Below are 26,980 nucleotides of genomic sequence, written 5' to 3'. Positions count from 1 at the left end.
CAGCTGTGTGGCAAGCTGTCTCTGTTCCGGGCAGTGGGCTGACCCCAGGGGAAGAAGAGATGGTGGGAAGAGACGAATAAACTCACATTTTTCGGGGAGTTTTTTGTTTGTTTTTTCCTCCCTCCTCCCTCTCCCCCTCCCCACCCCAGTTGTCTGTTCTCTGTGTCTATTTGCTGCGTGTTCTTCTTTGTCTGCTTCTGTTGTTGTCAGCAGCACGGGAATCTGTGTTTCTTTTGGTTGTGTCATCATATGTCAGCTCTCCGTGTGTGCAGCACCATTCCTGGGCAGGCTGCACTTTCTTTTGCACTGAGCGGCTCTCCTTACGGAGCACACTCCTTGCACATGGGGCTCCCCTATGCGGGGACACCCCTGTGTGGCACGGCACTCCTTGCGTGCAAATTGTCCCAATTGAACCCAACAGCAGGACAAACTCTGGCAACTTCATGCTGTTCAATCTAACATTCCCCCAAAATTCTCTGCAAAAGCTTTCCTTGAGAATGAAGGGGGCAGAGGGAGTTGTTGAGGGGTAGGGCTCTCAAGGCAGCGTGTTTAAAGGCCTGGAAGCTGGAAGTTTCCAAAAACTCTAAGTCCTCTGGTACTGCTGGAGAACACAGGGTGGGAGGGAACTAGCTGAGGCAGAAGCTGGGGCCTATTTGTAAGGTTTTACTGTTGACATTTGGGGTTGGCTAAGTCTTTGTCATGGGAGACTCTTCTGTACATCTTAGGATGGTGAGCCACAGCCGCTCCCACTCACCAGTGCCAGTACCCCTCACGCACCCCGCAGTCATAACAATAAAATATGTCTCCAGGCACTGGCAAATGTTTCCTAGGGAGCAAACAGCCACGTTCAGAAAGATTCACACTTTACAAAAACACTAACATGCTATGAAATACTCCCACCCAAAAAAAAAAAAGTGAGGGAGAACACAGATGAAACAAAAAATGGCAAACCGTTCGTCATTGTTGAAGCTGTAATTGTTTTGCAAATATTTTAAATACTTGCAAATATTTGAAATGCTTTCAAATATTTGAAAATCTCCCCTAGTAGGAAGAGCAAATGTATATTCTGCAAAAAGAAACTTCATAGCCAAATGTATATTCTGCAAAAAGAAACTCCTTTAGCAGCCAACAACCATGCCAAAGAGCATTTCATCTGACATTGCTGTGTCAGCCTGGGAAAGGCAAGGAACCCATTCGTGTTCACATCCCCATTCATAAGAAACACTTACTGGTGGCTTCCGTCTGGACGTAGATGATGTCACTCTTGGCCCCGTAAGTCCGGCGCTCATCAGAAAAGGTGACCAATGTCTTGACAAAGATGGCATACTGGGTCCAGGGCTTGAGATTGCGCATCAGCCAACCAGGCTGGCTCTGAGACTTGGGGTCATTGGACCTCTGGGGTGGGTCAATGTCCACCACCGTCCAGCTGTTGGAGCCACAGGCATCCTGCCCATCAAACTCCGTCACGTTCTGATAAGGGCTTTCAAGATGAAAGATGAGAAGGCGCTTATCGTTTTGTTACTCCTGCTCTGAGAGCCACATCCTACTGGGCTCCCATCTTATTTACCCAACCATCTTGAACCATGAGAAAAAAGGACAGAGGAATAGCCAAAGAGAAAGTGACCTCCTGCCCCAAAGTCTCCACTTCCCAACAACACTGGAAGCAACTATGTCAAAAGTAATTGGTAAGACCACGTGAGGGAATGTGTGACTTCTCAGGATAGACCCTGCACTTACTGAAGAGATGGGACTATTATCAGTAGGACTAATTCCAACAAGGCCTCAGGCTCAAAACTCCTAGGCAGTCTGAGCTCTTTTTCTAAGAATGTCTGATGAGTCGTAAACATCAGGGGCAAACTTAGACCCCCAAAAGAAACCCATCTGCTTCAGGGTCTGCAGAAAAGGGACATTATCCACTTCACACTCCAACTGGTGAGATTGTAAGAAGACCCCTGGGAAACTCATTCAATAAGTAAGATGGGAGATAGTGACAACCCCAAGGGGAAAGACCAGCCTCAGAGCTCGCCAGGCCTGGTCTCTGCGGCACCCCTAACGCTCGCTCTTCTACTTACGCCTCTTTGTAGAAGAGCATAAACCCCAGGAGGTCTCGGAAGTCAGGGGGCCAGTACGGCTCCCATCTCAGCAAGATCTTGTCAAAAGATGTCCGGATGTCAGAAAATTTAAGCAATTCATTTTCACCTAGAAAAGTTAAAAACAAACCAGGCTCCCTGAATAAGTTGTTTCAGGCTGAGGCGGTGGATTCCACACCTACACATGAGGCTGGGAGGAGGCAGGTGACAGCCCGCTGTTTCTGCAATGGGACTCATTGGCTCGGGCCCCTCCAAGTGGGAACGGCTCACCCCACTGGGTGCAAATGGTGGGGCTCAAAGGCAAGAGCTGGCCGTGCAGCCCGGCTCCTAACACAAGCCAATGGCTTTGCTGGAAACCAAATAACAGCAGTCTACTCCCCCAGGCAATAAAGTATTGGGAGATGGGATTTTTCAAGAGTGACAGCCATCTTGCATGTGAACTTTTGAGCCTACCTTGTCAGAGGGTGCAACTCCAGTGCAAAAGAACTCAGGCTCTATGAGTTTCGAGAGAAGGCAGATCCCAGGACCTTGGGGAGATGCGTCAGAAGCCATCCTCTTGGCCTGGATGGCAAGCCTTCCTTCCAGCCCCAACCCAATTTCAGACATCCCCACAGTTTGGACCACATTCTGCTATAAGAATTAAATCCCCAAGAGGATGTTACGAAAGCCCTGGGCTCCACTCAGATGTCCCTTCAAATGGCAACCTGTCACGGGAGCGCCGTGAGCAGACAGCCTCCAGCTAGAGCACTTGCAGAATCTGCTGCAGCCTGGCAGAGCCCAGCCATTTCCACCCGGTGCGGGACTCTCCTATGGATGGTCTTTGCCTGGGAGCTCCCTGGGCCTGGGTGAGGCTCTCAGGACTGCACTGTTGCCTGAGGGTCTGTCTCCCTGTCCCATCCCCCTTCCTCCTGCCTCTCCACTCATGGAGTCAGACCCAGGTTCTCCCTGCCTGCTCTGGCTCCTTCTCCCCCTTTATATTTCACAGGCAGAACTCCCGAGACAATTTTTGCACTTCTAACTCCATCTTGGCATCTGCTTCCCAGGGGAAGTATCCAGAAGTGTCATTCATTCACTCATGCAAGCATGAATGCTCATCTGATACCTTTCAGATATCAAGCACTGTACTCAGTGGAGACAGAACGTGCAATCCCCACCCTCCGCATTTCAGGAAGCCCACCACACATAGAGTTGTCTTAGCATATTGGCAGGCAGTGACACCCCACCCCCTGGGCGCCATGTGGTGACCAAGGGGAAAGGATCTGTGCATCAGAGGGCAGCACCACTTACAGGATGCCTGGTCCCCATTGGTCTTCAGAGCAATGTCATTCCGCTCCTGGCGTCCCTTGGTTCCAGAAACTTCTTCCATCTTGTGGATTTCTGACAAGCAGAGTTTGGGGTTGTAGTGAAAGAAGAGTTTCCCCTGAGTGATGGTGAGGTTATGTTTGCTCCAGTCCCATAGCTGCCTTAGGTTCTGGTTGTCCAAGGCATAGAAGGAGTAGTTCCTAGGGAGACATACACACGTAGTTACTCTTTAGCTTGTCTTCTTTACAAGAGTTCAAATCCACGATGGCGGGCCTCAACTGGAGTCCTAACAACTTGCTTGCCATATCCTTAATAAATATTTGTTGAATGGGAGTTGAGGGAGTCTTCATGACAGAGAAGGTGTCTGAGCTAGATCTTCAAGGAGGGGGTGAAATTGTGATGGACGGAGAAGTGGATTTTGCAGAGGGGAAAGGCCAGAGGCACTGAGGCCGCTGAGCAGAAAGAGGGCCTGGGAATAAGCAAGAATTGCCTTCCCAGGCTCAAGAGGTGACAGGAAACAAGGCTGAAAAGCTGCAATGGGCCTAACCTTCCAGGACATTTCATGCCAGACTAAGAACATAGCTTCTTCAATGGAAGGCAGAAGGGAGCCACTGAAGTAAATTAGAACTGGGTAGGAACTTAATCAGACCTGTGTTTTCAAATGAAAAGTAGACCACCCAGAATGCAGGGGGTGGGAGAAGGGAAGCATCTAGGCCTGTACTGTCTAATACAGAAGCCACTGGCCACATGTGGCTACTGAACAATTGAAATGTGGCTAATCCAAACTGTACTGGAAGGAAAAAAAAAAAAAACACCGAATTTCTAAGACTTGGCATGAAAAAAAGGACATAAAAGATCTCCTTTGGGAAGTGGAGGTGGCTCAAGTGATTGCGCTCCTGTCTACCACGTAGGAGGTGCCTGTTTCAGTTCCCAGTGCCTCCTAAAAAGACAGCGATCTGGCACTATAGGCAGGCACAGCAAGCTTATGCAACAAGATAACACAAAAAGAGACACAGGAAAGAAAAAACATAACAAAAGATAAAACAAAGCAGGGAGCAGAGGGTTCCAGTGCCTCCTAAAGAAGACGAGAAAGACAGTGAGCTGGCACCACGCACAGGCACAGCAAGCTGACGCAACAGGATAATGCAACAAGAGGCACAAGAAGGAAAAATAATGAGAGACACAACAAAGCAGGGAATGGAGGTGGCTCAAGTGATTAGGTGCCTCTCTCTCACATCGGTGGTCCTGGGTTTGATTCCCAGTGCCTCCTAAAAAGAAACAAGGAAGATGAACAGACACAGCAAGTACAGACAATGAAGCGGTGGGGAGAAATAAGGAAATAAAATAAATCTTTAAAAATCTGTTTTATATTGATTATATGTTGAAATAACATAGATAAGGTAAATAAAATATATTTAAATTAATTTCACCGGTTTCTTATAACATTTATAAATGTGGCTACCAGAACATTTGAAATGAAAGAAATGTGATTTGCTTTATATTTCTATTGGATAGCTCTTGTTTAGACCCAAGAGGTCCAGTTAAGAGGCCACTGTAATGATCTGGAAGGTCTGAGCTTCAGCAAATATTTATGGCAGAAATAGCAACCTGAGCTGACAAGCATTTAAGGAAGACAGTTGAAACAATTCAGTGGATTAGCTTCCTTCCTGAAAGTCATTCACAGCCCCCTTCTCCCTTACCTTCCTCTACTCTAGTGGCTGGGAAAGCCAAGAATCTATTCTCCCAGCTTCCATAGCAGCTAGGAGCTGCCATGTGACCCAGTTCTAGCCAATGAAATATAAGCAGAAATCAAAGTTGGGGGGAGGAATTTACAGGCAAGTTTTTTGTTGTTGTTGTTGTTTTCTCTGTTGTTGTTTTTTAAGAGCTGTCTCAATTGTCATGTCTCTTTGACCCTTTCCCCTTTTCCTGCCTTTTCTATATATATAAGGCTGGGGTGGGGCAGCCATTTTGTGACCATGAGGAGCACAAAGATGGAAAGAAGCTGGGTCTTCAATGGAATCATTAGATGACTTTCTTCCAGACTTCTTGCCAAGAGTCAATCTCTACCTGCCTGAAATATGGCTAGTCAGGAATACTGCTGTTCTACTAAGTGAATTAGGGTCAACAGTACCTCAAAGTTTCTACTCCGGTGGTCTAAGGAGGGGATCTCAGAAATGAGAATATGCAGCTGGGGGAAGAAGAGGAGTTCCACTTTGTGCATGTGGAGCTAGAGGTTCCTGGGAGTCACTTAAGGTGGATAGAGGCAGACACGGGGGCAAGGAGAAAAGCCAGGACTGTGGGGTCTCTGCATAGGTGATAAGATTGGAAACCTAGAACCCCAACTCACAAGGGCAGGTGGAAGAAGGAAAGGGATGATGATAGGAGGGAGATGAGAAAGGAAACTGATGGAGTCAGGAGAATTCCATGCGGGTGGAATCCCATGGGCCAGAGGAGATGAGAATCTCCACAAGGAACAGGTGGGACAGATTTCAAGAGACCAAGGAGTGAGAAGGGGCCTGGATGCCCCCTTCAGATGATAGCCAATGCACAATGCAGCCCAGATACCTAGACGCTGAATTTATCAAATTCCAGGCAGTGCCCTTGGCGGGGTCAGGGGTTAGGCTGTACCCCCTGTGTTTTCCCCAGAGTGACTATAAAAGGCATATCATTTTCCTTGGCTGCATCTTCTGATAGGTTCCAATGCCAGTTCCTGCCTCCCAAGGGTTTCCCAGGCACTTACTCCCGATAGAGTTTTTTTACTTTAAAAATTCATAAGTTTTTTTAAATTTTATTATTATTTGTTAAAGATAAATAGATCACAGAAAATATTACATTAAAAAGTATAAGAGGTTCCCATATACTCTACTCCCCACCCGTCCCCCACATCTCCGCCATCCCAGGGTCCTCAGGATGGAGGAATAAAATATGGATTAGAGTGGATTTACTGGTACCCTACTGTAGAATTATTGTGACTCTAGCAATGGAAGAAATTGTTTCACTGATGTGGAGACAGTGGCCACGGGAGTTGCTAAGAGCAGGGAAAGGGAAAAAGAGATGTGATGTGGGGGCATTTTCAGGACTTGGAGTTGTCCTGAATGATAATGCAGGGACAGATGCAGGACATTATACATCCTGCCATAACCCACTGAATGGACTGGGGAGAGTGTAAACAACAATGTAAACTGTAATCCACGCTGTAAAGCAAAGCTCCAAAATGTACTCATCAAACATAAATGTTTTTAATTCATGAAATTCTTAGTGTGAGGGGGCCACTGAGGCAGGCTGAATTGTGTGACCCAGTTTAGAAACATTCTTCATCTTCATCCACATTCCTGTGATGTGAACCCATCATAAAAAGGACCTCTTGAAGATGTTATTTTAACTAAGGTGTGAGCTGACTGAATGAGAATTTCGGAGTTCTTTAAAAGCAGAAGAAATTCAGACGTAGAAAAAGCCATGGGGAGGAGCCAGAAGCCAGAAGTGACCGGAATGTGGAAGAGAAAGCAGAGGACATCGCCATGTCATGAGAGGCAAGGAAGGAAGCAAGCCAAGCAGCCCAGAGGACTGCCTGCAACCAGCACTGGGACGTCACACACGCTGGGGAGACAGCACCATCTTACTGATGCCTCTATTTGGAACTTCTAGCCCCAAAACTGTGAGCCAATAGAGAAGAGGATATGGCTTAAGTGATAGTGCTTCTGCCTACCATATGGGAGGACCTGGCTTCAATCCCTGGGGCCTCCTGGTGAAAAAGAAGAAGAGAAAGCGTGCCCATGCGGCAAGTCAGTGCCCATGCTAGGGCCCGCGTGGTGAGCCAGTGCCCACACGAGTGCCCGTGTGGTAAGCCAAGGCCCCATGCAAGTGAGTTATGCAGCAAGATGACGACGCATCAAAGGAGAGACAAGGGGAGAGTCAAGGTGAAGTGCAGCAGAAACCAAGTAGCTCAGTTGACAGGGAACCTCTCTCCATATCAGGGGTCTCCAGGATTGAATCCTAGTGAATCCTAGAGGAGAGAAAATGAGAAGACAACACAGAAAGCAAAAAAAACAGCAGGGTGGGAGAAGGGGAAGGGGGGTAATAAATAAATAAATCTTTAGGGAGAGAAAAAACTGTGAGCCAATAAATTTCCGTTATTTAAGCCAACCCAATTGTGTGGTATTTGTCATAGCAGCTCAGGCAAACTAAAATAAGCAACAAACAAAGAATAATGTACACATACCCAACTTCCAGGGTCTCTCCTCGAATCACACGTAACTTCCGAAAAAAAGAAAGTGACACAAGAGCGTATGAGCGGCGAATTTTCAGATACCCTGAAATCTCCTCGATGAGCCCGAGGTTGGCCTCTAGCTCAGCTGCCAGGTTGTCTAGGGAAGGGAGAAAATATTCAGTGAGTCCCTGCAGAAATATTTTCATCTTTGCATAATCCCCCATGGTAAGGAGTTAACCTTGAGGCTGCAAATGATTTTGACCTACTCTGCTCAAAGCCCATCATGCTTCGAACACAATCTAAAGTCTGTACTATGGAGCCTGCAAATAAGTAAGGAAACACTGCTTTCCTCATCTTTTACAACACCTCACTCACCCCCCTCCAGATGCACAAGTCTCCCTGTCTTTCCTTAAAGAGGCCAACCATGCTTCTGCCTCAGGACTTTTGCACCTGTTGACTCCATTGCCTGGAATATTCTCCTTATATATCTTTGATTGGCTGCTTCCAGCATCGTCTCAAAGCAACCTCCCTAGACCAGAAATTTCTCTAAAATTTCTCTTTATTCTCTATTCTAAGGATCAGCAAACTAAGACCCAGGGGCCAAATTCAGCCCTGCCATCTGCTTTTGTATGTAAAGTTTTATTGGTGCACAACCAGGCCCATTCATTTACTTGTTGTCCGTGGCAGCTTTCATGCTACAATAGCAGAGTTGAGTAGCTGCAATAGCAACTTGTATATTCCACATATTCACTATCTGGTTCCTGACCCCTGCTACATCTGTATCCCTGAACTTGTATTATACGTTGATTCGCTTGTGCATAAGCTCCGTCATGGCAAAGACTTTGCCCTGTTCACTGGAAGTAGTCAATAAACATTTGCTGACTAAATAAAGACAAATGCCTTTTTGCCTATGACAATAGTTTTCTCTTCTTTTTTAAAGAAAAGGTGACCCAGGTGACTCTTAGTAACCTTTGAGTTTTTCATTCTATAAATTCACAATACAATAGTTTTCTTAAAACACAATCCGCAGCATAATCCCCCATGGTGAGGAGTTAACCTATAGGACATGGTGCCTGCTAGTTAAAAATGGAAATACAAATTCCTGGAAGCCCCAACTCCAAACCTGGAAAATGAGAATCTCTGTGTTTGTTTCAAAGCAAACTCCTCCGAGGCGCCCACTCATTGGAGAACCACTGATGGAGGTTGTTAGAGTAGACTTTGTGAGTGAGGCTCGGAATCTCTGCCAGGGAAGTTCTCGGCTGGACTCTGTTCCCTCTCCAGTCACAGGGAACGTAGCACCGGCTGCCCGGCACCAGCCAGCCCCCCGCCCCGCGGGACTCACTGCCTCCGCGGATGTTGATGATCAAACTCCCGTTGACTACGGTGCACCCTCGGAGCTCCTGGGCGGATGTCACTGAGTCGATGGTCTTCTCCCCTTCCATGAGGTGGCAAACCTTGGGGCAGGGTCCCAGGCATGGGGTACACATCAGGCTGAGAAAGAAACACAATAAGGGGGTCAGGGGGCGGCCAGGAGAGGCCAGTGCCCGGTGCATGCAGGACCCCTCCCACAAGCAGACACAGCACCCTGTTAAAGGTCCTGGGTGCCTGACATACACAGTCACCCTAAGTCAGCGTTCCTCAACCTCCGTACTCGTTACATGAGGGGCTGGGGCATTCTTCGTCTTGGAGGGCTGTCCTGTGCACTGGAGGGTATTGAGCAGCACCTCTGACCCCACCCACTCCATGCCAGCACCCTCTCCCCTGCCCCACCATCCCAGCATGATCACCAAAAATGCCTCCAAACATCTCTGAATGTCCCTGGAAGGACAAAATCAACCCCAGGTGAGAACCGCTGTCCTGAAGTATTAGGCTCATGCCATTACGTCGAGGTGAAGGGTCCCACAGAGTGACCCTGAAGTCAAGGGGCTGGCTGCTTTTAACCCCAAAGTAATGGGACTCGTGCCACTACCCCAAAGGGGCAGAACTGATGTCTTCATGTTAAAGTGGCAGAACGTAGGCCGCTACCCAAACTGACAGCAATTTGCTGTGTGGCCACGACGGGAACACAACCCCACATTTGACAGCTGGGTGACTGGTCCAAAGCCTCTCAGCTCTGCATGCCTGGAGCCCAGCGCCCTCCGCTGAACAAGCCCTGGGAGGCCCTGGGGAAGCAGCCCCTCCTCACGGGGGGGGCTCTGAGGTCACTTCTTGACTGCCACAACCCCTCTAGGTCCAGAGAGGACACAGGGTCCAGATCATCCCCCGCAGGGACTCAGAAGCAAGTACACACACTGAGTCAGCCTGGGGAGAGATCTGCTAGAACTAGAACTTCCTGGAAGGAGAAATTGTTTTTGTTTTGGAGCATCGAAGAGGGTACGGTAGCTGGGGAGCTGGTGTAGCTCAGTGATCTGAGCACCTGCTTCCCATGTATGAGGTCCTGGGTTCAATCCCTGGTACCTTCTAAAAAAATGGTGTGGGAGGTAAGGCCTTCTTGCCAAAGTGGGGGTAGGGGGGACAGACTGGCTAGCTGACAGTATACAGAGAAATGAAGCCAAGAGATGGAAAGAAACTGATAGCACACATTACTGGAGCTCCTGGGTATAGCCGTGTCTGAAGCCATCCCCTCAACTTTTTGGTATGGGTACCAAAAATCTCCTCTGGGGTTCTGTCGCATAAGCTTCCTGACTATTACACTCTCAAAGTCTCCACTTCCTCATGGATAGAGTGGAGATAATAATACTACCTCCCTACACAGGGTAGTTGAGAGGACTAAACAATATTTACCACATACAGTACCCAGTACATAGGAAACAAAACTTGTTGGTCACTGGCAGGATAATGATCCCTTTTAATAGTAGTACTTTTGATGCCATTGCCATTACTTCCACATCCCTTCTTATTCAATTCTTCAGAATGATCTTTGTGACCATATGTTTGGGTTATTTTATTGGGTCTGCAAATATTCGCTGAGTACTCATTAGGCGACAGGTGCTATTCTAAGCCAGAAGTCAGTAAACTACAGCCCAGGAGCCCAAACCAGGTGGCCACCTGTTTTTGTAAATAAAGTATTATTGGAAGACAGCCATGCCCATGTGTTTGCCTATTGCCTATGCCATTTTCATGCTACAGTGGGGAGAGCTGAGTAGTTGAGACAGAGACCATCTGGCCCATTAAGTAAAATGTATCAGCCATCAGACCCTTCGCCAACCCCTATTCTAAGCTGTAGGCAAACACAGGTAAAGGAAACAGACCATCTGATATTCCTGTGGGATATTTCAAATAGCCACAAGTTCATGGCAGCCTCTCCCACCAAGAGGAAGAGCTCTTTCCCTGCTGCTTGACTCTGGACTCAGTCATGTGAAAAGTGCTTGTGCATTGCAGCATGCCCTTCCCAGCTGTGGGAACCCTGAGACTGCCATGTGAAGAAGCCCAGATGAGCCTGCTAAAGGATGAGAGATGGTTAGAGAGAACCTGGTCTCCCAGCTGCCCGTGTAAGACCTGTGAGGCCATCCTAAACCACACACCAACCCAGGCTCAGATGAACCACTAGACTACCCGCAGAAATATGAGAAATAATAAACAACTGTTTTAAATAAAATCCACAACATTTTGGGGATGGTTTGTTATGCAGCAAGAGCTAACTGATATACTCATGAAGCTTATGGTCCAGGGAGATTATAATAAATTGAAAATAAAAATATCAGCTGGTGATAAATGCCATGAGAAGAATTAAAATAGAAGCTGTGCCTGAGACTGACTCAATGGCTAATTTGAACAGGGCAATCAAGCAGGGAAAGCTTCTTTGGGCAGGCAGACTTTAAGCTGCACCCTGGATTGAAGGAGAAGCACCCAGTCATCCAAAGAGCAATGGGCAGAACAAAAAGGAACAACAAGTGCAAAAATACCAAGGAAGGAATGAACTTAGTTGGAAGAAAAGCAGGTGGGCCTGTGTGGCTGTGGACACAGGCATGGAGGACACAGAAATGAAATGAGACCTCCTGAAGCTATGGAGGCCCAGGATGAGGCATGTGGACTTTTATCCACAAGCAATGGGGACACACTGAGGGTTTTAAGCAGGGATGTGGTATGCCCAGATAGCCATTTTTAAAGGTTCCTTTTGGCTGATGCGTGGTTAGAATGGAAGCAGGATGATGAGCAGGGAGATTTCAAAGGCAGCTGGCCATGAAAGATGCTGGAACGGTTGAAGAAACAGACAGATCTGAGATATCAGGTTACCAGGATGTGTTGGTGGTTGGGATGTTGGAGGGCAAAAGAGTCAACGGTGACCCAGATTTTGGGTATCCACGTACCCCCCCCCACCATCCTGACTAATGCCCTGTACCCTGCATGGCAAACTCAACAATCACCCCCAAATGTCCTCCTCTACTTAGCAAAGAGTTCCCAGCCACGCTAGCAGGTAACTTGGGATGATCATAGATGGTGTGGCAATTTGATATTATTTATGAATTTCCAAAAAGAAGTACTGATTGTTTGTAAACTAGTCTGTTCCTCCAGGCGTGATACCCCTTTGATTGTATTAAAATCAGAGGTATGAAAATCAGAGAATTTAATTTTACCTGATTAAATCGAGATTAGGGCTTTGATTTGACCTTGTCATTGGGGCATGCAGGGTTGAGTTCCCGCCCCCTTGGTGGGCTATATAAATGGATGCTCAACCAAGAACACAGAAGTAGCTACACAGAAAAGATACACAGAGGAAGAGGGATAGCTCCATAGACACAGCAGAGGCCCAAGGATGAGACATGAGCCATTCGCCTGATGGTCTACAGTTGACCTTACAAAGAGACCAGAACAGCTGAGCCCGGAAAGAAACAAGCCCTGGGAGGAGAGACAAGCCCTATGCCAGCCTACAGCTGAGATCAGAAGAAGTTGGACCCACGGAGCCTTAAGAGGGAAGAGGAAGGCTGAGCCCTCACAGATATCGCCCGTCATCTTGCTTCAACACGTGGCAACAGACATTTGGTGAGAAAGTACCTCTTATGGTACCTTGACTTGGACTCTTCAGGGCCTTATGACTGTAAGCTTCTACCCCAAATAAATACGCTTTATAAAAGCCAACTGATTTCTGGGACTTTGCATCAGCACCACTCTCAGATGAGTAATACAGATGGTGATGCCTTTTACTGAATCCCCATACGTTCTCTACTTTGAAGATGTCAAAAAAACGATTTCCTAGATAAGCCAGGAGGATGGAAAAAAATATAACTGGTCTTATTTGATACTAAGCCACATTTGAAAAAGCAACAATGCAGTCTTTCATAGACTGAAACTGTCAGAAAGCAGTAGTTTATTAAAGACTTTCATAAAATAAAAGATTTGGAAGAAAAATACTAAATTAAAAAAAAACAACCTACAGAGGAAAAATACTGCAACAAGTCATGATTAGCTTCCTCCTTTTGCCCTCTACAGTACAGGAAAGGTCCCCACCTTTGTGCAACGTGCTATCAACTTCCTGGGGTTTCATTTCTAAGGACCAAAGCCCCATCCATCAGCTACATCAAAGGAGGCTGGAGTATTTCTTAAGTCTTAGCTACAGTGAGGGTCAAATGCCTTTTATTTAAAGCCAACGTCTTTTAAACAAACGCCACACCAGGAGTCGATTATACTCTTTATTTCAAACGTGAAAAAAAAAAAACAAATCAAAAGGGATATAGTCATTTTTCCAATCTTCCTGATATACTGGCAAAAAAAAAAAAAAAAAAAAAAAAGCTCCATCTGGCATGTAGAGGTGATTTATAGAGCTTATTTTTGGTCCACAAAGTCACTTGATAGGTTTTATCGAAAATGAATCAAAAACATGTTGTACTTGCAGGTTTAACAAACACTAGAAAAGAGGCTCAAAGAGCTGAAAGAAAGATTGTTTTCCTTCCCACCCTCCCAACCCCGGGAAATAAAATTTCCCACCAGAACACTCTCGCTTGGCAAATTCTCAAGCCCGTAGAGGAAGGTTTTTTACGTAAGCACATCAGCACCAAGGCCCTTCTCCGTGCGTCTGTTTCTGATTTGTTTTGTGTTGTTTTGTTGTGTGTGTGTGTTTTTTAAATCTTCAACACAAAAACCAGGAAACAGATTTTTAAACTTCGTTTACGGTCCCGGGAGGCCAAAATAGCTGATCTAAGACACTAACGAGAGGAACAAAAAGCCTGCGACGTGCATAGGAAATCTGACTCACAGCTGAAGAGAGAAAACCTGCTATTTCTCACCCAGACGATAGGAAATGACTTGATGGCACTGTCCTCCAAAAAACAACAAAGGTTTGAGAATAATCTAGAGGCGGGAATCCTCATCTTTGAGATGGTGTGCTCCGGGCTAACCTCAGCACATGGGGTCCAGCTCTGGAATGGGGAATCATGGAAAGCCTCCGCTAGGTTCTTGTGTAAGAGATGAGAACAGGGCCATCGACAGAGGATTCTAGGGGAAACCTAGGACTCTACAAGGACTTCTGTTCCAAAGCTAATCACAGCAAACTTTAGACAAGCAACATTATCTACACATCACACTAGGATAAGGCCGCAGATCTTGGCAATATCTGGAGACATTTTTGGTTGTTACAACTGGGCAACAGAGTGGGGTGCTGCTAGCATCGAGGGGCTGAAGACCAGGGTTGCTGCTCAACACCCTACAACGCACAGAACACCAAAGAATTATCTAGCCCCAACTGTCAGCTGTGCCAAGGAAGAGAAACGCCGCTCTAGGAATGGAGTTGAAAGATGACATCCACCGTCGCTCCTAAAAGACAAGCGCCAAGGACAGCGTGTTCCTTCCCCCAGAGTCGGAGCCCCAGTGGACATGGTGAAGCCTGCCAGGACATGGAGCCAAAGGAAAGCCATTTATCCCCAGCCATCATCAATGACCTGCTGGAGGGTGCTATGATGCAGCACCCAGATCCCTCCCTACAGGGACAGAGGCTGCAGGGAGCGTCACCCACTGCTGCTCCCCAGGGGATCGGCTGAAGCCTCTGTTGCAACTGCACTGCAGCGCAACTTCTTCTTATGCCCAATCCTAATCCCCATGTCCCTCACGAGCAACACTCCCAAGAACTCTCCCCCACGCAAACCCCTGCTGGCAAATCTCTGTCTCTGAGTCTACCTGCAGGAAACCTGACCGATGCCACCATTTAATCACCAAGGACTTTATTCCTTGCAATCTCTCATGGATAGGCCAGTTTAGGTAGCAGCTAATGGTAGTTGGGGGGTATAAGGAGGTTTAGATGGGCTCTGAGCTGTCTGAGGTTTTATTGCCTAGGAAATGAGATAAGATACACATCAAGAAAGAGCCTGGAGGGAAGCAGCAGAGGCTTAATCAGCTGGGCTCCCATCTACCATATGGGAGACCCTGGGTTCGTGTCCTGGGGCCTCCTTGTGAAGGCAGACTTGCCCGCACACTGTGGAGTGCCGCCCAGCCCACAAGTGCCACAGAGAGCCAACTCAGCAAGGTGACGCAACAAGAAAAAAAGGGAGACAAGCAAAACACAGAAGAACATACAGCGAATGGACACAGAAAGCAGGCAGCAAGCAAAAAAAAAGCCACAAGGGAGGGGGGAAATTTAAAAAAAAAAAAAAAGCTTAGGCTTTCCAAAGGACATCATGGGGTAAAACAAGGATTAATCGCACCATCCTGCCACTTCAACAGAGGCCATTTTCAATGCCAATTCATTTCCCAGCAATGCGGTCAACCCTCTAAAGCAGGGGTCGATAGACTCCAGTCTGGTCCATGAGCCAATTCTGGCCCTCTAACTGTTTTTGTAAATAAAGTTTTATTGGAACACAGACACATGCACTTATCTACATATTACCTATGGCTACAATTTTTGTTCTCATATGGCAGCATAGCATTGCCTATGTGGCCTGCACAGCTCAAAATATGTACTCATCTCGCTCTTATACAGAAAAAGGTTGGCAGCTCTGGCTATAAAGCCCAAGAACAAAGAAAGAGGCATCTGAGAGACCCAAGCATGCCACTTGGTCATCAGCAGTCCCTAACTCCTAGCCAGTTAACTTGGCGTTTTCACATCGTGTTAACGAATGGCACTGCCAACACCACCCAGGGCCCTTTCCCTCATCCCCATCCCCTCCTCCCACCCCCATACCCAGGACTCACTTGCTAGAATTCATCGTATACCCAGAGGGACACTCAGCGATGCACTTGTTGTTGTGAATGACGTACTGGTGGCACCCCTGCCTCCGCGAGTTCTTGCACTTGTTGTGCAGGTCCTGGCAGAAGCTGAAGTTCACGCAGCGCCAGTCCTGGAACTGGTAATACTGGGGCGGGCAGGTCTCCACACACCTCCCGTCCAGGTAGAAGTTGCGGCAGGCCATGCACTTGGTGGGGTCGTCGGGCGCGGAGCAGTTGCCCAGGCACTCGCTGTGACAGCAGAGGCCTTCGGCTGTGCAGCCGTGCGACTTGCAGACAGTCGGGCAAACTGGAGAGAGAGATAGAGAACACAGCTGGTCAGCGGCTCTGCTCAGATTGCATCCACACGTGCAGCAATCCTGGATGCTTCCCAGGTAGACCTCAAAATGCTACTGGACTGGGGGATGAAAGCCAAGCCAAACAAGAACAAGGATAGCCACCACTTCTACGGCACTGGCCACCGGCTCAGGTACATCTATTAACTCATCTAAGCCCCCAAATCCAGGGGTGTGCTCATAAATTAACAACCACAGCAGGGCCCTGAGGGGGTGAGGTTGCAGCATCAGCCAATTTCCATAGTGTAGATATGCATGCAGATTTTTTTTTAAATGTCCCTCATTTTGTTGCACAAGGTTATCTCATGATTGCATTTTTTCCCTTTTTTTTGTATATTATCTTTTTTTAAAAGATACATAGATCACACAAACTGTTACATTAAAAAATACAAGAGGTTCCCATATACCCCCACTCCTCCCACATGAACAACCTCTTTCATTAGTGTGGTACATTCACTACATTTGATGAGTACATCTTGGAGCACTGCTACACGGCATGGATTATAGTTTATGTTGTAGTTTACACTCTCTCCCAGTCCATTCAGTGGGTTATGGCAGCATATATAATGTCCTGCATATATCCCTGCAATATCATTCAGGACAACTCCAAGTCCCGAAAATGCCCCAATATCACACCTAACTTCCCAACACGATGTCACCAAACGGGGAGCTGCGAAAGACACACAGAAGCACCCCATTATCTCACATTTCCATGTGTAGATACAACAGAAGTGAATAGCCTCAAAAGCACAAGTTATTCTAAAATGCAGTCACACATTTCAGAAGTGGGGATTTGGGGTATGTCTTGACCTTGTTCTTAATACAGTTTAACTGCAAGCTTATATAATTTCATTTTTCTTAAGAGCTGTGCTTAACAACCAGCTGGCAAATTTCCTGAAAATTTCATCATTGGTTCTGGCAAACCAGCTCCAGCTCGCCAACGCACCACAACTATAAAACAGACAGGTTTTCTCTTTTTTCCCTCTACTTTACAAATGGGGAAACTGAGGCACAGCAGTCAGCCCAAAAGTCATTTATTGCTTTCTGGCCCTCCCTGACAGGCCCTGCCTTCACCAGTTGTTTGCAAATTCTTCCTACAGACAGACAGCTTCCCTTCAGCCATGTACAAAAGCCTGTTCTAAGAGTCGCTTCCTTCCCTCACACCCAGCACAGTTTGGAAATTGGGAAGTTATTCACTCTAAATCCTCAGTCTTTGTGATTGCTGCAGTAAAACTTCCCTGCACTGAGTGGAACCTGCTAGGGGCCCGGGGGGGAGGGGGGGGGGAATCCCCAGGAACAGAAGTGGCCCCTGCGGGCATATCCACACATGGAATAGCTCTGTCCCATCCATCTTTCTGGGATGCTGAGAATTTTCCACCCCTGTACTATCCAGGCACTGTCCACTCATATGGCTACTGAATGTGGTTAGTGCAACTAAGGATACAAATTTTCCATTTTGTCCTAATTTCCACTTAAATTTTAATAGCCATTAGGGGATGGATGAGGATTGTGGTTAATAGCATAAGTACAAGAAGGTTCATCTTTTACAAAGTGTTAAGAATATGGTAATACTTGGGAAAATTATAATTAATGTAACTTATGGATGATACTTAAGAGTAATTTTGTAATATTTTGAAGCAATGGCAAAGAAAACATATCAATTCTAAGAGACAACTATGGGGAATATAAGGGGGTGTGGGATTTTTCCTTCTGGAGTAATGAAAACATTCTCAAGTTGACGGAGGTGATGACAGCACAACTCTGTGATGAAAATGAGAGCCACTGAGTGTGAACTCTGAATGGATTGTACGAAACGTGGGGCTGTATAACACAGGGAATCCAGTGGTGGAAGATGGACTGTGGTTAACAGGACAAGCATGAGAATGTTTTCTCATGAACTACAACAAATACATAATACCAAAAACGTGTGTTAATGATCAGGTGGGTTGGGGGAAACATACCCCAAATGCAAGAGATTGACTATAGTGAGCAGTAATAATTTGATGATGCTCTTTCATAGTTTGTAACAATTGTTTCACAGCAATGCAAGGTGGTGGTGGTGGGGTGATGTATGGGAGCCCTGTTTGTTTTGTAAGTTCACAACCTTAACTGTATGCTTTTTGTTTATGTTCATGTCTGAATGATATACTTCAATAAAATTCTTATTTTTTAATGGGGGAAAAAAAAAAGAGCCATTGTGACTAGTGGCTCTTGTATTGGACAGCTCAGACTTCGAGAATAAAACCGAACTCCTCGCCAAGACATACAGGCTCCATGTGGTCTGGTCCCTGCCAGCCTCTCTGAGCCCTTCTCCCTGCCCCACACTGCAGTCACTCTGACCTCCAGGCTCAATCCACCTCAGGACCTTTGCACCTGCCCCCTCCTCACACCTCCCCCATGACTGCCTCCTTCTTGCCCTTCATGTCTTAACTCCTTCCCTCACCTCCCAAGGGCAAGCCGCTATCCTCGAGTTATGTTCTAACATGTTATCTTTTTACGTTTTCCTTATCTCTCTTTATCACTCTTGACAACAGATCTTGAGGACTGGTTGACTGTCTCACTATAGGGGAGTCCTAGTAGATGAGGCCACGTCTGCTTCCTTCACTTCACCCACACCCACAATGCCACACCTACCACACCTGCACCTGCGCCAGGGCCTGACACCAGCAGGAGCTCAGCAAAGGTGCCCAATAAGCTTGAGAGAAAGCAGTTCCACATCCCCAGTATTCAGCCACAAATTTCGGGTGCAGGAGGACAATGACCACTCTTGTAAATTACGGGCAATCTTTAGAGTGTGTGCGCATTGCACATCTTCTAATTTTTTATACCTGGACTCAAAAGGAATTTAAGAAGCCGTCCTAAGAGCAGGATGGAAGGGAGGGGGTAAGGAATCCACCAAGGTCTGGGGAGTGTTTCAGGGTTTATGCACCACCCTCACTCTTGATTCTTAATTAGTTTTGACAAAAATCCAGGGGTTGCGGGGCAGGAGGGGGGGTTGTAACTATCTCCATTTCACAGAGGAGAGAAGCAGCATTCAAACAGGCGAGGAGAGTGGTCCAGCTGAGACACAGCAGCACCGAGGCTAGAACCTCCATCTTTGGGGTCTGAATCCTCCAGTTCTGGGTCCACAGACTATCCAGGCCATCTACAACGTGCACGTTGACCGGGACGAGAGGTGTGTCTTCAGCTTTCGCAACACAGTGCCCGCCTCCCCAATAGGTACAGCATAAAGATTTCTTTAAAGGATGCATGGCGGCCTCGGTTTTCTTGTCAGTAAAATGGGGATGATAACATTTCCTATCTCCCTCTCAAGGTCGGTGCAAGATTAAATGGGATGATGACACAGGGAAAGCACTGGGTTCTTTGATGGGTACTTTGTATGCTCATTTTAATTTAGTCACTGGGGGTATTTTATTGTTCATCGCTGTCATGATTACTGATCTGTCTGCAGGGACCCAAAGGCTGAAACTCAATTGGAGGAAGCAATAGGGCGGACCATAAATCATCCAGGACGGTCCCCTTGGACAGCACATGTAGGCAGGGCCTACTTCCTGGGTTGGGACTGCATCCGAGGGTCAGACCTCTCATTCAAAAGAGGCCTCTGTAAAGGCCTAAAAAAATGCCGCAGACACATAAGCCTTCCGGCCTAGACAATGCTGAGAGATATTATCCAACAGATGGGAACAAGGAAAAGGGCTGACCGCAGAGCCAGTCAATGACATGTGGGAGCCCTGTTCTCTAAACATCCTTCTGAGGATTATTTAATTCTCCCTACAGGTTGGCAAACTGTTTCCATAAAGGCCACAAAGCAAATAACAGACCTTGCAGGTCCTAGGGTGGCAGTCACAAAGACAACTCTGTAGCTCTAGCGTGCAAGCTGCTACAAGCAGCATATCAATGAACTGCCGTGGCTGTGTCCGGTAAAATGTTATTTACAAAAACAGGTGATGGCCTGGATTTGGTCTGCCTGGCCCACACTGTAGTTTGTCAATTAATCCCTATTCTGATGAAATGTACCTGCGACTGACTTACTATGTTTCCCTTAGGGTCCAGACTCTATAGAGTGTAATGTTACGTTTTTTTCATTTTTTTAGGAGGTACTGGGGATTGAACCCAGGACCTTGTATGTGGGAAGCAGGGGCTCAACCACTGAGCTACATCAACTCCCCTAGAATGTTAATTTACAGATGGACATGTGAGAATCACTTCATCCAGGAGAAAAGAGAACCACCAAAGTTACCATTTTATTGCCCGGTAGAACATTCAGCAGTCTGAAGTCTAACTTTGCAATCTTATGTCAGCTTTTCCACCCAGCTAGCCCCTCACTAATGGGTTAACTCGAGCTCTGATCTACGTTCCTTCTTTTCTTTAACACAAAAAGCATGCTTTCAGCTTTTTGAAAATTAGACTTAGAGAACTATAAGCCCATTTCCAGCGTCCTCCACCCTGTTTCCAAGTACTTTATCTTATTTAACAGAAATAGCACCCAGAGGAGGCCACCCTCCCCCCTCGGGCTCTGAACAGGTGGAGGAGGCTCCTGGGCTTTCTCTTTCCCCAAACTTAAGTCCAGAAGCCCAGGGCAGGAAAGGGTCCAAAAGGGGCCACCAAAGATGGAAAGGAGCCACAAAACTGCGGCTGCCTCTGGACCATGGAAAGAAGACATCATGAAAACCACGTGTGAGAGACTTAAAAAAAAACAGACCCAACGAAGGAGGGGGCAGACTTCCCTCTCCCTCCTCCCTCTAGGAGTCACCAAGTGAGTCTTGTGCCTGCTCCTGCCACACTGGCTTGGAGCAGTAACCCACAGCGGCCCAGGCCCAAGGGCCACCCCCCAGAGGAAGCCTTTGGAGAAGTGCCATCCATGAGCTGTCACCTTCCCAGGAAAAGGCCATGGTGAGTCCACAGAGACAACAAGCGCCAGTCCTCCCCTCTCCAATGCCACAAGCTCCCTGTCCAAATCTTCCCACCTTCTGTGGATCTCAAAGCTTCTTTGGGCCGTGTGGTAGGTTGAATTTCACACTGCAACAAAAGGCATGTTCTTAAATCTTAATCCGTGTTCCCGTGGGTGTGTACTCATCTGTAAATAGGACTTTGTATCATCGGTTAAGGTGTGGATTCATCTTTTTTTTTTCTTAAAGATTTATTTTATTTATCTCCCTCCATTGTCTGCTCTGTGTCCACTTGCTGTGTGTTCTTCTGTGTCTGCTTGGATTCTCATTAGGCGGCTCCAGGAACCCATCCTGGGACCTTCCAGAGTGGGAGAGAGTCGATTACTCTCCTGCGCCACCTCAGCTCCCTGTTCTACTACATCCTCTTCTTTTCTCTCCTCTGTGTCTCTTGTTGCATCATCTTGCTGACCCAGCTCTCTGTATCGGCTGGCACTCCTGTGCGGGATGGCTTTTCTCACACGAGGCAGCATTCCCACGCAGACGGGCACTCCTGCATGGGGCTGCATTCCTGTGTGGGCTGGCACTCCATGTGGGCCAGCTTGCCCTCACCAAGAGGCCCTGGGCATCAAACCCTGGACCTCCTATATGGTAGATGGGAGCCCAATTTGTTGAGCCACATCCATTTCCCTGGATTCATCTTTCTAATAAAATCTTCTAATGGTGTGGCCCAACAGAATCAGGGTGGGTCTTAATCCATTTTCCTGGAGGCCTTATAAAAATCCAGAGGCCAGAGAGACACTGGAGGAGATCAAAGTTACCACTATGTGATGGAGGCAGAGAGGCAAGCCAAGGAAACCCAAGAATGCTGCAGACCTCAGAGAAAGCATGTACCTGGATTTTGGACTTTTGACTTCCAAAGCTGTGAGCCAATAAACTCTAGGCCAACCGGAGCGTCTAACGGATCATCGCAGCCCTGGCAAACTAAGACAGGTTGCTGGTCCCAATACTTCACTAAAGTTTCCAACAGACTCCAGCATCCCATTAGGTCTAAATAAACCAGCAGGGCGGGAAGGGGGTAGCTGTGTCAGAATCCCAATGGGACCCTCTGAAGTACATAGGATGCCTCACACTAAAGGATTCCTTCCCTGTAGACATGAGCCACGGAAATGCCAATGCATTTAAGAGATGGCTCAAAGCAAAGGAAGGGACTGTACTGAGATGGGCACAACATGTGTGCAGCTTTCTTCCCAAAGATTAAGAACTCAACTTGAGGACATTCTACAAAATAACAGGCCAGTACTCTTCAAAAAGGTCAGTGCCGTGAAAGGCAAATAAAACTGAGGAAATGTTCAGGTTAAAGGAGACGAAAGAAATGTAACAACTAAATGCAAAGTGTGATCCTGGCTTGGAAGTCAGACCAGGAAAAGAAAAATCGCCATGAAGCAAAATATGGGGACAACTGATGAGATTTATCTAAGGGACTGTGAATTGGATGAAAGTATCACTGATGTTAATTTCCTGGTTTTGATCATTGTCCATGGTTGTATAAGGTGATTTCCTTGTTCTTAGGAAATACTCACCAAAGAATTAAAGGGTAAAAGGGCATTATGCTGGAAATTTAATTTCTAATGGTTCAAAAAAATTAATATGTACATAACATGTACATGCCTACATATTAATTAGAGAGAAAATAAAACAAATAGGGCAAAACGTAAACAATTGCTGAATCCAGGTATAGTTCTTGTCACTTTTCTGTAAGCTTTAACATCAAGGGGAGAGAATGCCGCTCAGTGGTTGAGCACCTGCTTCCCACGTACGAGGTCCCAGGTTCAATCCCCTCTACCTCCTTAAAAAAAAAAATCCAGGAAAACGGACTTGGCCCAGTGGTTAGGGCGTCCGTCTACCACATGGGAGGTCCGCGGTTCAAACCCCGGGCCTCCTTGACCCGTGTGGAGCTGGCCCATTGCGTGCTGATGCGCGCAAGGAGTGCCGCGTCACCGCAGGGGTGTCCCCCGCGTAGGGGAGCCCCACGCACAAGGAGTGCGCCATGTAAGGAGAGTCGCCCAGCGCGAAAGAAAGTGCAGCCTGCCCAGGAATGGCGCCACCCACACTTCCCGAGCAGCTGACGACAACAGAAGCGGACAAAGAAAGAAACAAGATGCAGCAAATAGACACAGAGAACAGACATTTATTTATTTATAAATAAATAAATCTTTAAAAAAAAATCCAAATTAAAAGTTTTATCAACTTGTCAGTACCAAGGTTAAAGCTCAGTGGCAAATGGCAAATCCATTATACATTGTTGGTGGGGATGTAAAATGGTGCAGCCACTGTGGAAATCAGTTTGGCAGTTCCTCAGAGAGTTGAACACAGAATTACCATATAACCTGGCAATCACACACCTTGTGTTTACCCAAACGAAATGAAATCAAGAACATGAACATATATTTGCACATTGATGTTCAGAGCATCATTATTCACAACTGCCAAGAGATGGAAGCAACCCAGGAGTCCATCAACAGGTGAATGGGTAACCAAAACAGAGAATATACATACAATGGAATATCATTCATTGTAAAAAAGAATGAAGTTCTGATCCATGTGACAACATAAACTTTAAAGACATCATGGTGAGTGAAATAAGCCAGACACACACAAAAAAAACAAGTATTGTATGATCTTGCTTACATGAGATACCTAGAAGAAGCAAATTTCATAAAAACACATAGATTATAGAGGTTTCCAGGCCCTGGTGGGAGGGAAGGGGTTGAGGGGGGGGGGGTTATTGCTTAAGGGGTGCAGTTTCCGTTTGAGGTGATGAAAATGTTGGGGTAATGGATGGTGGTGACAGTAGCACAGCGTAGTGAACACACTTATTACCACTAGACTGTACACTTGAAAGTGGGAAACTGAGTTGTATGTTATCTCAATAAAAAGTTCCAAAAAAAATTTTTTTTTAAGTTAGACTAGGAGAGACTAATGTAGCACCATTATAATTATCCGATTCACACACACAAAAAAAGTAGGCACTCTGATTTTTCTTTGCCTTTCTTTTTTTCTTAAATCGAAATCAGTCTGGGTTTTTCTTAATTAAGAAGCTACATGGTAAAAAGAAAAAAAAAACACTATTAAACGTTTCCATAGCAGGACATATGTTAGTAACATTTTGTTACATTCCTTTCTAGAGACTGCCATTAAAAAAAAAAAAACCTCAAGATTTATTATTCCAAAAATTACTGCTTTCCAGAAATTTCCAAATGGAACAGTTGCATCATGGGGCTGCGGCCACACTCGAGACAGACTCTCCCTGCAAGTGTGAATTTTATGAACTCCCTAAAGTAGTTTACTTTGTTTCCATTCACAGTCTTTCTCTCTCGTCCGTCCCACTATCACCTGAGAGCAGGGGTTCGATTCCAGGGGACCTGCGCACCCGAAGCACATTGTTGGGAAATGCCCCCTCTTTGAACCCCAGTAAATGGTTTAAGGGTGGGTAGAGGCAGAGGATGAACTTTTGACAGCTGGGTCGCCGGCGCACCGCTCTCGATTGTGCCATCCCTGAGAAGCAAAGAACTGTGGACCAAGCCAGGGCCTGCAGCAGCCGGCGGACTTGGAAATGCCGCCCCGAGCGCACTTCTGGATTCGCTTTCCCCACCCCTTCAGAATCGAGCTGCCAAGTCTCTTCCAAGGAATACGGCGCCCTCAAGCCAGGAAGGAGGTGGAGCCCCAGGGGCCACCCCGCCAGGACGGCTCCAGGATTGGTCGGCTCCAGACCTTCGTGTGGCCACGGAGGGGGCGGACCCGGGGCTCGGGAGGCCCTGCCCCCTCGAGCCAGTGGCTTTTGTGCACCACAAAGCCCCAGGCGCCCTCCGCTCCAGAGAATCCAGGCCTGGCGGTGGCGGTGGCCCAGCGCCGCCCTCACGCTCAGCCAATGGGCGGGCGGGCTGCCCGGGTGCACGGGGGCCCAGCTGGTGGGGCCCGGGGGTCCGCGCTGGGGGCCCCGGGAGGGCCTCTGCTGGGCGCTGACCCTGCAGAATGAGCCTAAACGGATGGGACTTTAGGAAAAGCCAAGGAAAAGGAGAAACACGGCCTGGGACCGCCCCAGGCAGCGACCGCAAGGAGCCTGGGCGCGCAGCTCTGGGCGTGTGCCTGGGAAGGGCTCGGGCCACCGCGTGGCAGCGCCAGGGATGGGAGAGGCCCAGAGAGGGGCAGCGGCTGCTAGGGTCACAGAGCAAAATTTCCCGGAGGAGGGGTGGGCGGTGCGTCTCTAGGACCCCTCTCAGACCCTATACCCAGAGTTCCCACCCACCATTCTCTCCGAAAACCATGCTCAAAAATGCATTCTTAAAATATATGTGCCACTTTCTGGGGTGTCTCCAGCATTTAAACCTGCATACCTTGGGTATATCTGCAGTTCCAGTAAATCCAGGGGGTAAAGAGGCTTTATCACATCAAACCACCCACTCCCACGCAATTAATACACTTTAAAATATGTATTTGGTTTGCAGAATATAATGTTCAACGCATTTGTTAATAAGATCTCGTTAACCCTAATTATTCAAACGATCAGTCCCATTTTACAGATGGGGAAACTGAGGCACGGAGGGGCTGTTTGACTTGCTCAATGTCCACTAATCGGGCAAGCGGCAGGGCCAGAAATGGAGCCCACGTCTCCCTGAGAGCCTGGGAATGACATCAGAGAATTGCACTGTGGGTTTTATTTACCTCTTTCCCACCCTGACTCACATGATCTGGCCTCACTGAGCACTGGGGATGCAGAAATGGATGGAAACCCCATCGGCGCATTTCCCGGAAGCACAAAAAAAAGACAAATTCCCTGAAAGGGTGAATATGACTATCTTACTGATTGCTACATCACAAATCCTGGCACATAGTAGGTGCTCAATAAATCTCTTTAAAAAAAGAAGGAAGGGGTTTTAGGTGGCTTTATCCCATCAGCAGAGGAACAGTGTGTGCACATGAGTGAATCATCAAAGCTGCTCCAGAGAACTATAAACAGTCCAGAGTTGATGAAGGACAAAGTACAGGGAGAGAGGAGTGGGAGATTAGGCCAGGGAAAAAGGATGGGGAGCCAGGCATTTGGACTTTACCCTGCAGGAGGAGCCAAAGAAAGGCTTTGAGCAGAAAGGTGGAGTTGTCAGGGTCGATCGACTGGTTGCTGTCCAAGTTTCCACAGTGCGTGGCTGAAGGGAATGAGAGATGAGAAAGCTAGGTGCCCACATATGGGCAAACTGGGTTTCAGGGGCCAGTGTCCAAGACATAAGGGCTCTGGGTCTAGGCTTCCGCACACAATTGGTGGTGTTTGTGGTTGCCAAGTCACACTTTAAACCACCCCCAGCCTGCTCCTGAACTTGCTTACTAAGATGCAAAAACCAGGATGCGGATTTGGCCCAATGGCTAGGGCGTCCGCCTACCACATGGGAGGTCCAAGGTTCAAACCCAGGGCCTCCTGACTCATGTGATGAGCTGGCCCACACGCAAGGAGTGGGTCCCATAAGGAGAGCCGCCGAGTGCGAAAAAAGTGCAGCCTGCCCAGGTATGGTGCCACCCACACGGAGAGCTGATGCAGTAAGATGACGCAACAAAAATGAGACACAGATTCCGGGTGCCGCTGACAAGAATACAAGTGGACACAGAAGAACACACACTGAATGAACACAGAGAGCAGACAACTGGGAGAGGGGAGCAGGGAAGGAGAGAGAAATAAATAAAAAATAAATCTAAAAAAACAAAAAACAAAAAAACCCTTGTGTGCTTGCTGTTGACATTTTAAGAGTTTTCCTCATGTATCCATGTGGTTCATACACATCTGAGGTCATTAACCAGAGGAGTAATTTTTAAAGTTGTTAGATTCCAGCTGACTTGGGTTTTCTGCTTTTTGAGTCCATGTAAATTTTACGGGCTATGTAGAAATCTGTGATAATGAGACTGCAACTTAGGAGATGTGGGCATAGCTGTTCTAGAGGCAAATTCAGAGCCTTAATT

At 47.2% G+C, this 26,980-nt stretch overlaps 1 protein-coding gene across 2 annotated transcripts in view; it reads right to left on the bottom strand.

The window, feature by feature from the left end:
• INSR (insulin receptor) overlaps positions 1 to 26,980 on the bottom strand; it is a 155,826-nt gene that overhangs the window by 51,487 nt on the left and 77,359 nt on the right. For both annotated transcript variants that reach the window (XM_004477162.5, XM_004477163.5), the window contains exons 3-8: positions 15,721 to 16,042; positions 8,942 to 9,090; positions 7,612 to 7,756; positions 3,378 to 3,592; positions 2,073 to 2,199; positions 1,230 to 1,480 (exon numbers count right to left, since the gene is read on the bottom strand). In XM_004477162.5, coding sequence (XP_004477219.1) covers positions 1,230 to 1,480; positions 2,073 to 2,199; positions 3,378 to 3,592; positions 7,612 to 7,756; positions 8,942 to 9,090; positions 15,721 to 16,042 — 1,209 coding nt within the window. The remainder of the gene's footprint in view (positions 1 to 1,229; positions 1,481 to 2,072; positions 2,200 to 3,377; positions 3,593 to 7,611; positions 7,757 to 8,941; positions 9,091 to 15,720; positions 16,043 to 26,980) is intronic.

Source organism: Dasypus novemcinctus, chromosome 19, assembly GCF_030445035.2.
Source record: "Dasypus novemcinctus isolate mDasNov1 chromosome 19, mDasNov1.1.hap2, whole genome shotgun sequence".
Classification (NCBI taxonomy): Eukaryota; Metazoa; Chordata; class Mammalia; order Cingulata; family Dasypodidae; genus Dasypus; species Dasypus novemcinctus.
Note: the sequence above shows the minus strand (reverse complement) of the source record. Positions and strands in the feature narration are given on the sequence as shown.